Here is a 20054-nt window from a genome sequence, read left to right as displayed (position 1 = left end):
GATGTCCCGAATGAAGACAACTAGAGGATGAAGGGTATAAACTGAAGCCCAGGAGCACCACTGTCCTACCCCCTCAGTTATGAACTTTCACTGGATTCTTTAAATGTGGGCTGAAGATAATGGCACATAATTTGAAGGGATGTGGTGCGGATGGCTTTGCAGCCTTAAGACTGGGCAGTGATCCAAACCAGTTAAGTGAACGCTGCCATTGCCAGGTGAGGACCCCGGTGCTCCATACTCACTTGTGCCCCTATCTGAACAGGATTCAGTAGAAATGACTTAGATGCTTATCTAGTATTTGACATGAGATATTTATTTTGTGAAACAATGCAAGCGATTTTAAATCCCCACATACTATTTGATTAAGTGCAACATGGTACAGTCATGTGTAATCTCTTTACACAATAGTGCATCTAGTCCTTAGCCTTTAGTTATTGCACAACAATTATAAAGACCAGTGACCAGGACACACAGACTGTGACAGGCAGATTGGCCTACACAATGAAAAATCAACAGTACACCAACTGGAATGGTCAAACAATTTAAGTCAAATGTTTTAATGGTGCAATTAAAATAATCAAGGATTCAAACATGTTTTCAATATATTAATTTCTTTAAAGTCATGTTCAGGCAAGGTGCTGTTTAAAAAACCACTATTAGCTTTGTCCACAGATGTAAGTTATCAAAAGTTACCCTAGGTAATTTTGACGTTGAATGCAACTTTAAACAAAAAATGGTATTAGGTTTACTTCTTGAAGCAAATTATACAATAAGAGAGCCCCCAACCTTGTAAACTAAGCATTCTGACACAAATGCACAAAATTAAGTTGGCAACATTAATTGTGAGATGTAGTGTGATGCTGAGCAAACTTTTGGTCTTGACTCTTGAAATAATTTAAGAGAGCAGTTCTCCGTTTTGGCCTTCAGGAAGGGAAATCTGCCCGTGGAACTCTCCCAATCAGATTAACAAACTTTCGATTCCCATATAAAACCTGGAGGATACAGGAAACGCCAGATGGAAAAGTTGTGGTTCTGGCTTTCTGGCCCCACCCATCTGTATGAGAGGACCCATCCTGTCATTCTGTGCAGTGTCTGATGTTTTCACATACGCTCCTGTCTCAGGAAAACATTCAAGATTAGCTAGCAGCCAGGTGGTTGTACCTCATTGGTAAAAGGCTTGGGATGGTTTGATCTCATGGCTTTTTTTGCCTGATGTTCCACATAAGTTCCACTGTCCTTACCCAAGCTGATAGCGTGTTATTGTGTGTGTATGTTCTATGGCTACTTGCTTCCCAAATGCACAATTTAATGTGAAAAAAAAGTAAGTTGCTCTGCCCATCTTTTCTGTCACCGAAATGAAAAGGCTCACAGAATTCCTCTCCCCACCCTCCAGACACATTGCACACTGACATTCTCTGGAAGCGTGGAAGGCTGCATACAAAGTGTAGAAGTGAAAAAGTCCCACTGTGCACCGGCTGCCTGAAGAAAAGCTTTGGAGGAGTAGAGGAGGCAAGTTGTTCAGCTTTGCTCTTACTGTGCTCATTTGCTGCCACAAAACTGGGTAGACTTAAAAGCCATGGTGTGGGTCACCTGTAACTTCTGGATCCACCATGATTCTTCCATGGTCTCCTTTGCCAAATCAAAGCTTTGCAGCAGGCAATCCAGACAATTGTCACTGGATGCGGGGAATGACACCTCACAGTGGAATGGGCACTGGCAGGCAGAGGGCAGAAGCAGTCCTTTAAGAAAGAGTAGCTGTGGCACAGAGGCCAGTGCTACAGTACAGATGACGGCCAAGAACCCCACACGTCCAGCTGGATGTCACAATACGGGGAACATCTGACATCACCCATCATGGCTGATCAGCAGCCTCCACAGGTGGGTCTTTCAGGAGGCAGGAAGTGGAGCGAGGGTCCATGGCTGAGTGCATTATAGTGATATAAACATCATCCATGTTTGGCATAACAAAAACTTTCTGTAGGAAGATATTAAAGAAGAGCTATGTGGAAGAATGCCTTGCCAGGCTGTCACCCTCCTTTGTTCTGATAAGTTTAGGCCTTAGACAAATTTTTAAAAATACATATAAAAACTTCCTACGCATTCCAAACTAATTCTCCCACCATACATACTTCAGAAAGAGTTGAGGAATCATACCAGTGCATGGCTACGAGAATCCTCTAATCTATCAGCTTGGAGGCAGAAGTGGCCTTTGATTTGGTGTACATTTAATGAGATTCCCCATATACACTGATACATATCCAACAATTTAAAAGAATTGGCTTAAGCTGTTCACAGCAGTTCCCAGCTACTATGTCTAGAACACATATTCCATGTAAATTATCCTTTTATTAATAAATCCTAGCAATAAAATGTAAGCTAATGGCCGGGCGCAATGGCTCACGCCTGTAATCCCAGTACTTTGGGAGGCCAAGGCAGGCGGATCACCTGAGGTCCAGAGTTCAAGACAAGCCTGGCCAACATGGTGAAACCCTGTCTCAACTAAAAATACAAAAAAATTAGGCCGGGCACAGTGGATCACGCCTGTAATCCCAGCACTTTGGGAGGCTGAAGTGGGCAGATCACAAGGTTAGGAGATGGAGACCATCCTGGCTAACACGATGAAACCCCATCTTTACTAAAAATACAAAAAATTAGCCGGGTGTGGTGGCGGGCACCTGTAGTCCCAGCTACTCGGGAGGCTGAGGCAGGAGAATGGTGTGAATCCAGTGGGGCAGAGTTTGCAGTGAGCTGAGATGGCGCCACTGCACTCCAGCCTGGGTGACACAGCAAGACTCTGTCTCAAAAAAAAAAAAAAAAAAAAAAAAAAAAAAAAGGAAGGGAGGGAGGGAGGGAGGAAGGAAGGAAGGAAAAGAAAAAGGGGAAACTATAAGGCATGATATTCTTTCCCCTCACTAGGTTCAAAGTACTTTTCTATTTGGTGATGACATTAAGCTTTTTCAGAAATTGGTTATCAGTTATGTTTAATCTCTAGTTTTTAAATAAGAGGATTTTTTTTTTAAGGCAGTAACTCAAAATACACCACTGCAAAAAGAACGTAGGTCTTCTTCAAAAGGTGAATTTCATTAAATAGTTTGCTAATCCATAAAACCCTGACAGACAACTGTGCTTCAAATATCTGATAAAAGTTTGATGGAAATAGCTCATCCCAGGGCCTCAGCTATACTGATATTACCTTTGGTGGCCAAATGCACAAAAACAAGCTGACAGAGTAAGCTCTGGCTTAAACTCCCAGACTACACTAGAAGCTACCCAGGGGAGGGAGAGGCCTGATTCATCTTTGGACTCCCAGGGCAGGCGGTACCTGGCACACAGAAGGGTTTCCAGGAAAGTTTGTTGAACTGATCAAAATGAGCAAGGTGAACAGCACACAAGAACAGGGGGGCAGCCTCCCTGCCCACAGGTGGGGTGCTAAAAGTTGGGCAAGGCCAGGCCTTGCGTAAGAGAAAACAAAGCCTGAGAGTCCCAGCAGGCTTGCTGGGAAAAGACGTCATCATTTTGCTCTGACCCATATCTTTTGGGTTTCCTCTGAAGATGACTTAGTAATGTTCTGTGGATAAGTTTCAGGGCTTTGACACTGTACCTAAAACTTTATTCCCATATTTGCTCAAATGTAATACTCTTCCAGGATGAAGGTCATCATCAGATTTTCAAAAGAGGATTCTGACCCAGCTGAAGTTCAGAACCTCGGTCCTACCCAGAGCTTCTGTACTTGGTGTGAAATACTAGATAACACCAGAGGTTTACCTGAAACTCTTGTTCCAGTTTCTTCTCTATCCAGTCTGTCACATGAACTAAAGTCACTTCTCTCTCTCCAAGTTTTGGCCGAGCTTTTAGCTCCACATGTGGTGGCTTTCGGAAACCATACCTTTTTGAAGATAATAACCACATTTAGAAGCAAAGCAAGGAATGAGGCACTGACAACACACGTTCCTCATTTACACGGGGCTTTATCACTACTTAAAATGTTATTTTCTTCTGAAAATGCCCTCTAAAAATATTCCACACACAAAGTTTGAATTGTGAACCCCCTGTGTTCCCTAGATGGTGTTAGGGCTGTGGTGGATTTAGAACAGTTCTGACAAACGGAAAGCCAGGAAGCACAATGGAAAAAGCCACGACCTGGGCACTGGTTTTTGTGTTTTTCTAAAATGGCAATAACCTTTCTTCTTTCAATTTTTACAAAAGTAGTATATGTACATTACAAAAACAAAACATACATTCAAGCAGATAAAGCAGAGAGTGAAAGATACACTGCCTCTCTCTGAATGTCACCCCCAAGAGAGGACCACAGACAGAAGTGGGGTCAACTCCCCTTACATTCTACTGTGCATATGTCGATCGGTAAGGTTCTAAACCTGTTTTTTCACCCTACACCCCAACAATATGCTCTTTATGACTTCCCGAGGGAGCAGACTGGCAATCAGAACTGTTGGCAAAGTATCCAGACAAGACCATGTGTGCTATCAACTAAAACCTTACATCTGTCATGGACCAGTGCTTTTGGAAATACAGCAAAAATGTCAAGTTGCCATAAATATTTCTAAACACTCAATATCTATACTTACCTTTATAGATCAATAACACATAGGTCAGCATTTGAGCATGCCTTGGGTAGCACTATCCTAGAGCCCTTTTATTTTGAGCAGAGCCATTTAAAACTGATAAATCTAAAGAACTGGCAGGAAGGAGAAGAAATGTATCAACTTTTACTATTAAATTTTTTTTTAAGGTTTGAAAGACCATACAATATATTAACAGTGGTTATTTCTGGATGGTGAGATTATGGGTATTTATTTATTTATTTATTTTTCACCTTCTCCCAATCTCTCTCTCTCTCTCTTTTTTTTTTTTTTTTAACAATGAAAATATTACTTTAAAAAAAGGTATGAAAAGGCATTTTAAAGTTTTATTGGGAAATACCAGCATTATCGTTAAATGGTTAGTCAATTCAAAAACCCTCGTCTGATCATTCCTGGAAATCCTTCTGAATACCAATGATATGTACTAGCACGTTAGTTTCATTCTATGATAGAACAGAGCTATATTTTTGTTATGAGTGTAGTTTATGGTACAATGAGATCTCTTATGCAATCACATTTACACTTATGCCCATTTTTTAGGACTTAGCATGTCAATTTTAAATTGAGACTCACAGACAGTGATGCTGAACTTATCAGTAATTTATTTCAGTGACTCTCAACCCTGGCTTCATCACCCCCCACCCCTGAAATCCCGGAGAATATGCCAGGCATATCTATATTTTTAGCAAGTCCCCAGGTGATTTTAACATGCAGCTGGTGCTGATAATCAAGTCCTCAGACACCAGAGGCACACGCTCCTGACTCCTCAGCATCGAGGCCTAACTCAGGAAGTCTCCCTAACTTCCCAGACTCTGTTGGATGTGTGATCCCCATCTTTATTTATTTATTTATTTTTTTTGAGACGGAGTCTTGCTCTGTCGCCGGGACTGGAGTGCAGTGGCCGGATCTCAGCTCACTGCAAGCTCCACCTCCCGGGTTCACGCCATTCTCCTGCCTCAGCCTCCCGAGTAGCTGGGACTACAGACGCCCGCCACCTCGCCCGGCTAGTTTTTTGTATTTTTTAGTAGAGACGGGGTTTCACAGTGTTCGCCAGGATGGTCTCGATCTCCTGACCTCGTGATCCGCCCGTCTCGGCCTCCCAAAGTGCTGGGATTACAGGCTTGAGCCACCGCGCCCGGCTCCCATCTTTAAAGTAGGGATAACAATGGCATCGACCTCAACAGGATGCTATGAGGACTAATCAGGTAATGCAATTACAACCAGGGCCAGGCAGAGAATAAAGGTGCTATCTACAAATGACAGCTGTTATTACTGGCAGAACAGTTGGCTTTCCAGAGGAGGAAGACCAAGAATAGAAACAGCTTATCTCATAAACTTCATGTATTAACTTTTCCTACCATGTGAAGATGAATTCTTGAACGTGAATTCACCACTCACAGAAGAAAGTACCATCAGATTTGCAACTAATATTAAGGTCCCATGAAAAATGTTTGGAAGTGCTTCTGCCCGGGAGACGGTACTTTCCATAACCTCAAGGTTAAGCAGTCTGGGATTTTTGTGGCCTTGCAATAAGAGGAATCACTTGTTGTCCCTGAGGGCCCTCTACGTACCATACTCGGTCAGTCGGGGGTGGTGGAATGTTGACCGCCAAGGTTCCTCTACATTCTTGTACTTCAACAGTGAGCAGCAGGGGTGTGTTGGAGACTTCTTCGATCTTCTTTTTAATAAACTCTGTCTCTGTTGCTTTTTGGAAATATTTTGACTTGGTAATTTTATCAACAAACCTCATAATCTTACTTGTTCGATGACCTCCAACGTACCTTCAAATGTGGAACACAAAGGGCGGTTAGCATGGACTTCACTCTTTCACAGACAAAAACCTGTGGCTCTTCGTTCCCCTTACTCGATGTTTTGGATAGGGTGATTCTGTGTTGGGGTGGGCGGCATCCTGTGCATTGCAGGGTGTTCAGCAGCCTCCCTGGTCTCTACCTAGCAGATGCCAGTAGCACTCCCCCTAGTTATGACAATAAAAAATGTCGCCAGACATCAGCAAATGTCCTCTGGGGGCCCAAATCACCCCCAGTTGAGAACTACTACTTTAGAGAAGGTGTAAATGTCTGAAACAGCCCAAATGTTGACAATGGAGAGCTGGACAAAGTCCTCATGCAGAGGTTTCTCACCTGTCCTCTTTTACACTACTCCAATACCAGACAGAAATCCAATGACATATCAATCTCATAATCTCCATGCAGCAAGTAATAAATCATGCTGCATCAATAGGAAACAAATCTGTAATTAACAGACTGTCTTTAGGTGGTGTCACGTGGCTACCCTGAGTGGCAATTACTTTTCAAAGGGCTTGGAACTTCTTAAAGAAAAATGCAGCCTGGGCAACACAGTGAGACCCCCATCTCTACAAAAAACAAACAGAAAATTAGCCAGGAGTGCTGGTGTGCACCTGTAGTCCCAGTTCCTCGGGAGGCTAAAGTGGGAGGATCACCTGAGCCAAGAAGGTTGAGGCTGCAGTAAGCTATGATCGTGCCACTGCACTCCAGGCCTGGGTGACAAAGCAAGACGCCATCTCAAGAAAACAAAATGCTACACCCAGCTGACGTGCTCACAGGCCAAGAAAATAAGCTGTGGTATCAGGTTACATGTACCATGAGGCTGCCCTCAGAAGAAAGGATATTTGCTTTTTAAAATCCCCCACAGTTCCAGAATATGAGGAATAGTATGTGTTCAGGGAACAGCAATCATTCTTAAGTAGGTCAAGCAGCTCGACGAAATAATACACACAAACGTTGGCACCAACTCCTCAAACATCTGAATTCTCATCTCCTGTAGGATTTCAAAAGTGAATAGGTTGGTTTTTTCTTATAAAAGTTTCTGAATTATTTGGTTCCTTATACTCTTAGTTTCTTCAAGTCACTTTATGTAATTAAAAGATCCTTGTGGATAGGCTGTTTAAGCACTTTGATCATTTCACAGCCCAAATAACAGGCAAAGAGTGCCCCTCTCCAAAGGAAGTTCATGATCCAAAAGATCAGCTTAGTTATCAGTGCTTTCAAAATTCGCCAAAGAAAATCATCTGAACGTTTCTGCTTTGCAGGAACTTGCAGCTCAACAGAGGCAAATGCACTCCAGCTGAAGCTGAGGGGAGGGAGGCTCTCCGCTGGCTCCAGGGGGAGGGGGCATGTGCTCCGCTCCTTCTAAAGGCTCAGGGCGATGCTTTTCATCATCAGCACGCCCTTCAACTTCTCTATTATTTAATCAAACAGCAACAGAAAGCCATTTTAGTAAGGAAAGCTATATGGGTCTTTTCACTTGGGGGCCTAGAATTTAAACAGACCACTGACCTGGGATGTTAATACAAAAACCATCTACTCAACATGAAAGAGGAAGGAAGATCACAGAGGAAGGAAGGGAAACAAGGCTCACTCCTAACTTGCTGTCCTGATCCATGGAGACTTAGAGACACAGAAGCACTGATCCACTCACCCTTCGGTCCCTGGGAGGAGCTGTTTGTCTCCCCCGCTGGGCTCTGGGGCATCGTCTTCCTCAGAGGAGCCAGCGCTGGAGGATTCCTCATCGCTGTCTGCCAGACAGAATGCCCGGGGCCTGCAACTGGACAGAGAGAGAGTCACCACCACTGCCTGCCGTCACCCAAGCTCTGCTTAGAAAGAGAATACACATACCCATGCACACACACTCAACCACAACAGGGTTGGGATGTAACTTACTATAGCTTGTCATTCTCTCCAACCCACCCAAAACAGAAGAGGCCCAATCCAAGAATCCTTGGATCAGTGCAGATGCTCAGGACACTCTTCAATGCCAACGCCTCTGACAGGACCACAGAGGACTTGGGCCCAGAAGAGGTTGCTTTTGAGCATGCGTCAGAGGACAGGTGGTGGGAGTGTGATGCACACATAAAATGCAGTGATTTCAATCCGTAGTGCAGCGGGAGCCACGTGGGAGGATGAACAGAAAGAGCAGATGGTTGCAAGGGTGAGGTGACAGCTTATACTGGTGACATGGCCACTTCTCACCGATGATGGGATGTTGAGGCAAGTCCCTTGGCTCTGGCTTAGTTCAGCAACTCTGATGCTTTCTGGCTTAGTTACCCTCCAAGTTAGTTTTGACTCATGCATCCTTTCCAGTGAAATTACATATTTCACTCCACACCTGCCCTATCTCCTGAAGGTCACAGAAAAAGCCAACAACCACACACACACACAAGTCTCAGGAGACTCTAGGAAGCAACTGACATGAGAACCCAGGAAATTTTCTGGAAAAGTACACAACTAAAGACCATTCCTTTGACTGAAGTAAGGGAAAGCCTCATGGGAGAGCAGTGTCCCTCACTCAACTCTCCAGGGCAGATGCTCAGTTCCAGAGTTGTGGGGTTGCTGGACTACCTGCAGAGGTGAGGGGTCCAGTTCCCCTTGGAGGGGACCTGGGGGCTTCTGGGCTGAGCCTTGGGCCTACAGAAAGCAGCTTCCTCCCTGGACTGTGGCTTTGCTTCAGAAAGTACTGGCAGGGCTGTGTCTGAGTCCAGAGACTTAAATGGGACAAAATGAACTAGGGACAGAGTAGTCTCTGAACACTATTACACAACCAAATGGTCACCAAGCAAAGGCTGCTCATTGGATTTTTGACGACACAATTACATGGACAAGGGAAGGCAGTGGGGCTTAGGGCCTATCTCCCTGCAGCTGCAGTCCTTTGGTTTTCCTGATGCTGTCCTTGGGCCACCAGAGGCCCACTGGGACAGTTATCTCCTGACCAACAGGAGCCAAAGGCACCCAAGGGCACAGCACACATGCCAGTGAAGAACTGAAGGCCCAGCAATGGCCCCAGCACTGTGTACTGGGAGGGCAGGACTGAAACCTCCACCCTGGAAACAGGAGCCGGCTGTAAGAGGACCCGGACTGTGTCCTCCCTGGTAGGACACACAGCTCCTCCTCAACACCACTCTGAAACATTAGAACCAGCGCTCCAGCCAACAGGCTGAATTTCCACATTAAAGGGAAACTACCTCTGCAGAAACAAAAGCCTCTTGTCCCTGGCCACAGGACAGCACCTAACTGGCTCTTCCTCCTTCCACCAAAGGCCTGGCTGGTCCAGGAAATGCTTATGTGTATCTGCTGGTTGCAGAGTCATATCAGAGTGTGCTGTGGTTAGGCAGCCCTCACAGGAATCTTATATTTAAAATGTATACAGCAAAATTTGATTCCCATGAAAGCCTAAACTGGGTCTTGGGTGAGGAAAGCCAGAGATGTAAATCCCCAAAGATCACACACCCCTCTCAGAAGAGCATCGGAGTTCTCCATCAGTAGGATGGCAGTGCCTGAGGCTCTCTGATCTCGTGCTGCCAGGCGTGGAATCTCCCCACAGCACAAGGAGCCTGCTCCTCACCCACAAAGCACAAAAGCCTGCCTGCAAGCTCTGGGACCCCAGTGAGATCTGCTGAGCCACCGCTCCTTGTGTCCCCACCGGGGCATATCATCTGGCAGCTCCAACCCTGGGCAGAAGATGCCAGAGGCTGAGCGCTGTGGCAAACTCTCAGGTTACCAAGTTAATCCTCTGCAGGTCACAGAACAGGACAAATTTTGTGGCTTGAAGTGAACACTTTAGGTAACGCTGTACACTTCAAGCAGATCAGATGATGTGAAATCTGATTTTGACCGAGTGGTACCTCTGCTCTCCACACTGGGGGCGGTATTATGCGGCACCCAATACTTAGGTAAGTGTAGCCCAGTGTTTGCCTGATATTCACTTTTATAATTGAACATGCATTTTATGATCTCAGCATGAACTTCAGAGAGATACACCGCACTTCCTTGTAGAAGACGTGCTGGAATGTAATCAGCCTACTTGTTTTAAACACACCTCAGAATTCCAGATGAGTGTGATATCCTTTCAAAGAGACACCTTAAAAGGCTTATTCCAGTTATGTTCCTTCTGCCAAAAATCTTTTGGAAATGTCAGATATATAAGAAAAAGTGAATTATTTTATCACTGATACTCTTAGACCAAATATTTTATTTCTTGGTCTCATAATCACCATCACCTCTGAGGACTTCTAGCAATTTCTCAAAGGTCCAAACCATCTACAAAGCAGGACAATTGGCTGTCACTCAGGTTAGCTAAAAGAACGTCACGGACTCTGGAGGCAGTTCTAAAAAGAAGCCCCCAAAATGCTTTAAATGAAGGATGCATAATTAAATTAAGAAGGCCTGTAAGATGTTTGCTTTGAGGGGGACCACACTCAAGAATGTACTAATTTTCTTTTGAGAAAATCAGTTCCATACACCTGCCACAGGCACACATGTGCATACACACCCACAAACTAGACAGAGTCACAGTGTAAACTGCAGGCACTCAGTGTGCAGAACACCAGGGGCCTGGGGGCAGAAGGGTGGTTTGGGGTAGATGTGGACTAGTGACCCAAAAGAGGTCAGATGGGGCCAACTTCTGACTTGGGGACTTGTACAAAGGGCCCAGACTGCGGTGGTGGAGCAGTAAGAGGCCAAGTGCCTCAGAGGAAACACTTCACTCCCATGCCACTTTTCATTTCAAGGCCACCCAAGAGGCAGAGCGCCCCCTTTCCTAACTCATTCTGGCCCTCTGCAGGGCAGTTCCTAAAGTAGATGCTGCTCAGCTCACTATCTCAATGCCATCTGAATGCCGTACTGCCCAAAAGTTATGTTACCTGCAGTGTGCGACAAAAGGACTATTTGGGAAATGAAAAGATTAAAGGAAAAATGCCCACGAAAATACAGCAGACACACATTTCAAAGGGAAGATACTTTGCTAGGGCAAAGCTACACAGGTTTCAATCTTAGTCTCACCCTCAGGGTGCTAACTAAAGGTGAACAAACTTCCTACCAGTAAGGAGGACATCTCACAGGTTGAGCAGCATCTCCTCAGAGACTCCGCAAGAGCACAATCATTTGCACACTTGAACAGGGACTGAAAAAAGCAGTGAGACGAAGCCGAGGCCCTGCCAGGCAGGACACCAGGAAGCAGAGCCTGATGCGCAGTGAGGCCCTGGACAGGCGGCCACAGGCTGAAGGGAGGGCCTGGAGGAAAGGGCTGCTGCTGGCCAATTCTTCAGACGTTCTGTGCTTTGGAGGTTTAATATTAAGGAAGATGTCAGTTCCAAAGATCACGCGCTTCAAACACCTACTACGTATGCTGACTCCTGTCCCTTCTCTGCTACTAAGCCCCATGGTGATTCCATAAACCTCACGACTGAGGAAGTGAAGTGGATTCTGGAATCACTTCTGGGACTAGGTTCTTAACCACAGATGGGCTTTCCGAGATTCACAATGCTCCTAGAAACTGTGAGCCAAATGGTGTATGTGGAAGCATTTTCAGAAAGAAGGACCCAGTGCTCTCAGGTTCCCGAAGGGATCCTTTCTGAAAAAAAGGGTAAGGGTCCATTTTTCCACCCTTTTTCTCCCAAATGAAGTGCTTTTGGCTTGTATTCCTCCTTACTTTTAAAACTAAATGACAGCCAATTACACATCAACATATAATTTAACACCCTCACAGGAAGAAGCAAAACATTTTATAACAGACTCTCACAGAAAAAAAAAAAGTACTTTAGAAATATAAGTGAAATATAATACCATCACATTCCTAAAGCAGAGGATTTTTTTTTTTTCACTCAGTCTAGAGAAGCACAGCTTTCCAGAAACACGTCCATCCTCTGATCGGCCAGAGTTTATGAACTTGAAACTAGGCCATGAGGGCTGCAGGAATAGCAGTGAATGTGGACGCCTATGTGGCAAGCACATCAGGGACCGGCCTGGTTGCCACCCCTGGTGCCCAAGACCCCCTTTGCAATGGAGTCCCTGCACCTCTGTGCCTACATGGGGCTGTTTCTAGAAAGGGCTCCTTGCACAAACACATCTGCCCGAGGTTGCTCTGCTACACTCCCTTTTTATTAGAACTCATTTTCAAGACTGCTTCTGCCTCAGGTGCTTCATGTTCTAGGCAGCTGGTACTGCAACTCTGTCGTCATGAGCTGGATTTACTGTGCTCAGCTATGCGTGGGGGTGGGGTGGGGACAGCAGGACCAGGAATTGAGTCTGACTAGATCAGGACTCCAGCAATTCAAATTGGGGAAGTCTGTAAGACTTTCCCTGTCAGGAAAGCCTCTTAACTATTCCTGGTCTGGGGTCTCTCAGGCTCACGAACTGTGCCTTTATGTCCAAGAATGTGATGAAAAGACAGGTTTCCTCATGGTTTCACATGGGATCAAACAAGACTCAGAAGTTACAGGGTATGAAATGCTATGTGGAGAGTTGACAAATACCACACTCACCAGAAAATATAAATCCACAGATTGCCGAATCCAAACATATTTTAACAAATAGAAAAATGAAAGGAAAATAGCACAGACACAGGTTAGATTGCATATAGCTGGTAAAATTCTCCAATTATTAAAATAGAAACATTTCATTAAGTAACTTGCATAAATCAGAATAATCGAAGTAAAAGAATATTCTCAAATGTATAACCCAGCTTTCCAATCTGCTATTACCACAAGCATGAATATAAGCATTAGGTCAGTACCAGAACCAAGCAAAAATCTAAGAGCCAGTATCTTATATTTAGACCCTGTGGAGGTAGCTCCTTGTGACATTTCGTGTCATCACACTGTTGATTCTATGCAAAGGGCTAAAGATGTGAGAAGTAGCCTCTAGTCAACATTTTTAATATGGTAAAAACAATAATATAATTTAAATTTATAGTCAGAGCAGTCATTTTTAAGTAGAGTAGGATGTAAAAGTTCCAGCTTATCTAGTCTACGCATTTAAGAGGGAAAAAAATTAAGCTTCATGAATTCCCTCACAATTTTGGAATATTTACCAAATCAGACAAACCCTAGGCAGCAGATACGCTATCTACAAAGAGAGGGATTTACTAGGCAAGTCAACTTTGTATTATTTAGGGAAAATGCTTCTCAAAACACTTTAGGAGCACCCTCTGTGCTACAAAATCAATCATCTAATTATAAGTAATTCTGACTTTGTGATTAAAGCAGGTAGATTCAGCCTGCTCCACATATTGCTGTTTATGACCGGAAGGATCTTAATGATGCCATTCGAGGATCATTTTATTGCTCCGATGAGTCTGCCCTGCTTGTCTGAGTCAGTGATGCTTTCTGGGTAATCAATTCCATGTGTACCACCACCAGCACTGAGGTCAAAGACACTGTCACAGCTGAGCTGGGTTGAGAACTCACAGGCCGCTGGGGATGAGACTAGGAAACCATTCCCTGAAACGCTTTGGTCCAGGAGCACTTACACAGAAGCTCACTCAACATCCAGGGGCCACTACACATCAAACCTGCTTCTCAAAGGCTGGAGGGAGAGGCTGGTGCCCCAGGATTGATTTAGTAAATTCATATATAGCCCCTTACCCTTCTTTGCCAATTTCTCCAACCTTCAGGGCTTCAACAAGAGGCTCTTTACCTAGTTTGGTCAAATTCATTTTGGTCTCGAGAGTCATCAGAAAGGACCCATTGTAGGACATTTCCAAATCAATCCAGAGTCCTGGAGAAATGGTGAAAAAACAGAAGGTTTTTTTCCCCCAAAAAAACACATGACTATAAATGACAGTATAAAAACTTGCATTTAAAAATATCTAAGTAGGCACCATATTGAACATCCATGTATCGTCTGTCTACTAATCTAGGTGAGAAGAGGACTGAGCGCACGCTATGCCATCGACACACACGAGTAAAGGTCATGGAATAGATCGAGCCCCTGGTAAACAGCCAGTATCTCAGGACCCATTAACACGGTCCTGGGGAATTCAGTGCACAAGTCAGCACTGGAAGGGTCCCATGCTCTGGCTTCTAAAATCTCCTTGTATTTAATAAGATATATGCCCAGCAGAAGAAAATGGCTTGACCCAGGGCAAAGCCAGGACAAGGCATGCTGATGCCCAGCCAGTTATGAGGCAGAAGGGAAGTGCTAAGACTTCACTGTAAGCTGGGTTATTCTTTAAAAACACATATAAGAACCACTCTTTCTTAAAATTCTCCAGTATTGGGAGTGGGACATAGAAATTGGCTCAGATTTAACAGGAAGAGTGACAAACGGGAACCAAAGAATTAACTTTCAATTCCCAGGATTATCCAGATACAATTGGTAATCACTTTGTACCTTAAGCTAAAAATCAGCTCCTTAGGAAAGATACTACGCCAATGAGATCATATCTAAAAGGCTTGTAGCTTCATGGAATTTTACTGGGATGGCCGCTGATCAATGGTTTAAAATGCAAACAGGGTTTATCTCATGACCCTCTTCTACTTGAGGATTCTATGATTTGTCAAGTATTTTTCTGTGATTTTTCAGACTCAGGGCTCCAGAAGACCTCATGGACTTTCTATCAAAATGTGATCCTTTAAGTGGGTGTTTAAATGTTAATAAACTTTTATAGATCCTCACATGACAAAAGACAACATCTAAAAGGAAATTAATCTAAAACCACTGTTCACATACAGTGTTGTTTTCAAGCTATTACAGTAAACAGCCCATCCCCTACACAGCCACCACTTCAGATAAAAGCACTGCTTAACCCCAACCAGCACTAATGGCATCATTCCTCACTAAAGGCAGGACGATTTCCATTTTGTGTTCAACAAATTCTTTTTACCATAATTGAAGGTAATTATTTTCCATGAATGACCTGGTTTAATTAAGTGATATGGAGATCAACTGTGATTATCTTCTTTGCAGCAACACTCACAAAACTGCTGTATTTCTTGTTTACATTAAGCAGTTAAAAAGAATTAATTAGCTTGCTCTTCAAAGGTACTATTACTGGAAATAAAGGGTATATCTGCTTTAATAAAGAAATTTAGTTTTTAAGCACTTCAGGAGAAAGGGGATTACAGCAAAAGGCTAATATTAACAGATTTAAACTCAATGTAAAAAAACAAGATATTTATTGTTGTACAGTATTTCCAGCTTTGAGAATTAATAGATTCAAACTACCTAGTTACTATATACATCCAAACATAATAGTTTCTTTTGAAAATTCTAGTCAAGTTTCCAATAAATATTAATAGTATGCGTTGCCTTTGCAAACTGACATATTAAAGACAACAGAATTATACTTCTTACAAAATGGAAAGTTTTGCTAGTCTGTTTTTTAAATGAAGAGATATGGATTTAGGCTTAGTAAACTGCTGGCTCATGCCTCAGTCACAGGGACATTCCACCCAATGATGTGTGGTCCAGTGTCCCTGCCACGAGCTGGGGGGCTAGAGGAAGGCCCAGGGAAGAGCAAGGAGCCCAGTCACATAGATTGGGGCTTACGTTTCACTGGAAGTTTCTTCACTTCTGTGGCATCAGTCCCCTCGTCTGCACCAAGGAGACCTATACTGACAGGGCACCTGCTGCTTGGGAGTAGTTAAGGGAACCAAAACCCTGCACACTTGAGCTTGGTCCTCACATTATTTTCTCCTCCATTTCCTTCTACCTGTAACTATAAATAGCTGATTTCACTATGAAAGTCAATATTTGGCATCCAAAGAACAAAACTTCTTAAAATGGAACATTTGATAACATATTATCAAGAACAGATGTTGGAGTTATTCAGCTCTGGGAAGAACACACCAGTGACTGTTGTGCTCCTGGCAAAGAGACTAGTGCCATATCGCTCATTTAGATACTACAGAAAATTAGCAGTTCCTTGTGTGTGGATGTGTCTTTGATGACAGACATCATTTTTAGCTTTATCTATCTGTAACTGTCCTCTGAAATAGAGCTCTACCCCTTCAAGGGCTGTGTACACCCTGGCACCTGGCACAGTCTGACCAGGTAGCCTCCCTTTTTCTGCCTTCACCAGCCCACCCTTACTTCTTGCTCCTGTCTCCTTTGCTGCTGTTGCCAGGGAAGAGACTGTACTGGGCAGCCACAGAGCCTGATATTTGAGGATGAGACTTGGGCATCTGACTGAGCCTCTGCCTGGGGGAGTGGTCTGTTTTAAACACTGAATATGCCTCATGAGACCCACCCACAGGGCCCTGCTCAGCACTGGCACTCATAAAAATATGAGTCAAGAATGCTTTAAGAACTTTTTTCTTCCCCCAGATGGGGTCTCACTCTCACCCAGGCTGGGTGCGTACCACCTGGTAAGATCTTGGCTCACTGCAACCTCTGCCTCCCAGGCTCAAGTGATCCTCCCACCACAGCCTCCTGAGTAGCTGGGACCACAGGGATGCGCCACCATGCCTGGCTAATATATATATACATATATTTTATTTTTGGTAGAGATGGCGTTTTGCCACATTGCCCAGGCTGATTTCAAACTCCTAAGCTCAAGTGATCCGCCTGCCTTGGCCTCCCAAAGTGCTGGGATTACTTTGGGAGGTGTGAGCCACTGCACCTGGCCTGGGAATGGTTTAAGAACTTTTAAAAGCAGACATGAATGGTAAATAAATATTCCAACAAATGACTCTAATATGAGGTGCTTGCATTCCGATGAGGGTAAGAAGACTATGTTAGCATTAAGTGTAAGAAAAATTTGCTTTTGTAACAGTGATTCAGCAGGCAGAACTTGACCTGAAAACCTGGAGACACGGGCAACTCCCAAAACTTGGAGCAAAGACCAACTGGTTATGTGACGGGTGAGTCAGGAGGCCCCTGCCTTGCAAGACTGAAAGATGAAATTAACAGTTACTAGAAAGGTTGTCTCCCCCTGGGGACTAACATAGCAACAATGAGCACATGGGGACACACTCGACCCCATGAGCAGCATCTCCCACTGTAACCCAGCTAAATGCTACTTAATCTAGAGCAATGCAGTTACACAGCCCTTTCTTTTGTACTCTTGACAAATGGTAAGACTTAGCTATAGGCATTTCACTGAAAATACTTTCTATAACCATGTGCCCTGGCTGGTGCTCAAGAACAAAACTAGAAATTGAGGAGCGGGACAATTTTTGATGCCTTTAAATAGGAGTAAGGCAGGCAGTCCTGAGAGGTTCTCTGGGAAAGGGGGCGGGAGGCACGCATACGAAGGGTCTCTTCCACATCATGTTGAGAGGTTGTCCAGTGGTAACCAGTGGCACCCAATTATTAACGGGCCCTATAAAACTGGCACTTCAGGCTGGGTACAATGGCTCCCGCCTGTAATCCCAGCACTTTGGGAAGCTGAGACAGGCGCATCACCTGAGGCCAGGAGTTCAAGACCAGCCTGGCCATCATGGTGAAACCTGTCTCTACTAAAACTACACAAATTAGCTAGGCATGGTGGTGCACACCTATAGTCCCAGCTGCTAGGGACGCTGAGGCACGAGAATGGCTTGAGCCTGGGAGGTGGAGGTGCAGTGAGCCACAATCGCTGTACTGCACTCTAGCCTCTGTCCCATAAGAAGAAAAACAAAACAAAACAAGAAAAACCCTGGCACTTCATGCAGCAACACGAGTGACAATGAAATAAGACTTAGTCTGTGTACAAGGACCTGGAAGGAGCTCAGGTGCTGCTTTTCCACTCCTCAGTTTCATGAGGGCAGGATCAATTACCACCACCACCGCTACGCAGAGACACTGTGGCAAAAATTACTGCTTATTCCACCAAAAAGCGTGTATGCATTCTTAATGTACGATATCAGAGCCAAAAGCACTGAGATGAACCCCTGCCCTCAGGAAGTGTATGTCTGAAGGAAAATCAAAGTGGCCTAGGCCAGCTGGTGCAGCTCAGACCATGATGCCAGATGATATCATAAAATGCCTTTGCATTCGTCCCCACAGGCAAGCAGTGGCCACAACTACAAGATGCTCTTCTGCCCTCGGCCTGGTTTTCTAGTTAACAGACCCCATGGCCTCAGTCCTCCTATGGCCAGGTGAATCTAATAATCTCACACAGCTGTTCATTGTTTTATTACTATTTAGGCATCTGTCTCACTGGAGTAGGCTTGACAGGGCACCTGCTGCTTGGGAGTAGTTAAGGGAACCAAAACCCTGCACACTTGAGCTTGGTCCTCACATTATTTTCTCCTCCATTTCCTTCTACCTGTAACTATAAATAGCTGATTTCACTATGAAAGCCAATATTTGGCATCCAAAGAACAAAGCTTCTTAAAATGGAACATTTGATAACATATTATCAAGAACAGATGTTGGAGTTATTCGGCTCTGGGAAGAACACACCAGTGACTGTTGTGCTCCTGGCAAAGAGACTAGTGCCATATCACTCATTCAGATACTACAGAAAATTAGCAGTTCCTTGTGTGTGGATGTGTCTTTGATGACAGACATCATTTTTAGCTTTATCTATCTGTAACTGTCCTCTGAAATAGAGCTCCACCCCTTCAAGGTTGACAAGCTGCAAATCAGGGTCCCCTGTCCCCTACCCGACCCATGTTCCACAAGAGGTATGATTTCCCCTTCCCACACTAAGCCCTTCCCACACTAAGTGTTTTTCTTCCCACAGCACGAGCTGGTCGGAGCCACTCCTATCAGCCCCATGCACTAGAGTATAGCCCTGCCTTGGTGCTCAGGCCCAGGCAGCCCCAGTGGCTGTAGCTGCCCTCTAATGTCGCTCTTGAAGCAGGTGTGGCAGGAGGAGTGGGCACGTCATGACTGGCTCTGGCTCCAGTTTTCTGTTATTACTCAGGTGGCAAAGTAGCATCAATCCCAACACTGGATGTGAAGGCACCGGGCACAGAGGTTAAGGTCTGGAACATCAGTCCAGATGACTAAGGGCAACTCTGGAGACAGATACGGTTTCTATTTCTGTGGGACATGGTAATATTTCCATAGAATCTGAGATATTCAGTCTAAATTTGGGCTGTTATTTGGGTATCCTGAAACAAGGCAAAACCCAATAGGGTCCTCTGTCTATGTGGACACTCAGTGGCTATTTTCAGTTTTAGATTCATGCTGCAAACATCCCGAAGACTAAATGAATTCATCTAAGCCTGAGGGGTTGTGGTCTGCATCCTTGGCTCATTCTGACCCTGCTGACACACCTGTGGGCACCTGTTCTGAAACCGCTGGTCTCAGGCACAGAAGATAAAAACCTACTGACAGAAGCAGCTCCCACCCACCCAGCCTCTTCAGGATGATTTTATTAATACTAACAAAGTGGCCGGAGGGCAGCAGCTAATGCTGATGCTTACTATGTGCCACGTGCTCCAAGTGCTTTACATGTAACATTGCATCTCTACCACACCCCAACGAGGCAGGCAGCACTGCCACCAGCACTTGAAAGATGAGGAAACTGAGGTATAGAGTGGTTAGTGGCTTCCCCACAGTTGTACCGCTGAATGGTGTATAAGCAGGACCCAAAACACAGGTGACCTGGCTGTAGAGCCAGTGCTCATGGGCAGCCTTTGACCGGGCCTAGACTCCATGGAACAGGCTGGAAGTGTGAGGCTGCTGCTGAACTGGGCAAGTCACACCTCTCTGGGCTTTGGCTCATACAAACATGGCAGGGTGGAGTGAGGCAAAGCTGACTGCC

The 20054-nt window shown here is 44.7% G+C and overlaps 1 protein-coding gene across 5 annotated transcripts in view; it reads right to left on the bottom strand.

Annotated features, from left to right (window-relative positions):
* Window positions 1-292: 292 nt before the first annotated feature.
* Window positions 293-20054, bottom strand: part of TEX2 (testis expressed 2) — a 127150-nt gene continuing 107388 nt past the window's right edge. For 3 of the 5 annotated variants that reach the window (XM_033183974.1, XM_033183975.1, XM_033183976.1), the window contains exons 8-12: window positions 13999-14131; window positions 8061-8186; window positions 6173-6382; window positions 3766-3886; window positions 293-1975 (exon numbers count right to left, since the gene is read on the bottom strand). In XM_033183974.1, coding sequence (XP_033039865.1) covers window positions 1853-1975; window positions 3766-3886; window positions 6173-6382; window positions 8061-8186; window positions 13999-14131 — 713 coding nt within the window. In that variant the 3' untranslated portion in view covers window positions 293-1852. The remainder of the gene's footprint in view (window positions 1976-3765; window positions 3887-6172; window positions 6383-8060; window positions 8187-13998; window positions 14132-20054) is intronic. The other 2 variants (XM_033183977.1, XR_004430737.1) reach the window with 2 other exon arrangements.

This window comes from Trachypithecus francoisi, unplaced genomic scaffold (genome assembly GCF_009764315.1).
Source record: "Trachypithecus francoisi isolate TF-2019V2 unplaced genomic scaffold, Tfra_2.0 Lachesis_group20, whole genome shotgun sequence".
Lineage (NCBI taxonomy): Eukaryota > Metazoa > Chordata > Mammalia > Primates > Cercopithecidae > Trachypithecus > Trachypithecus francoisi.
The sequence above is the reverse complement of the archived record's forward strand: the minus strand, read 5'-3'. Positions and strand labels throughout refer to the sequence as shown.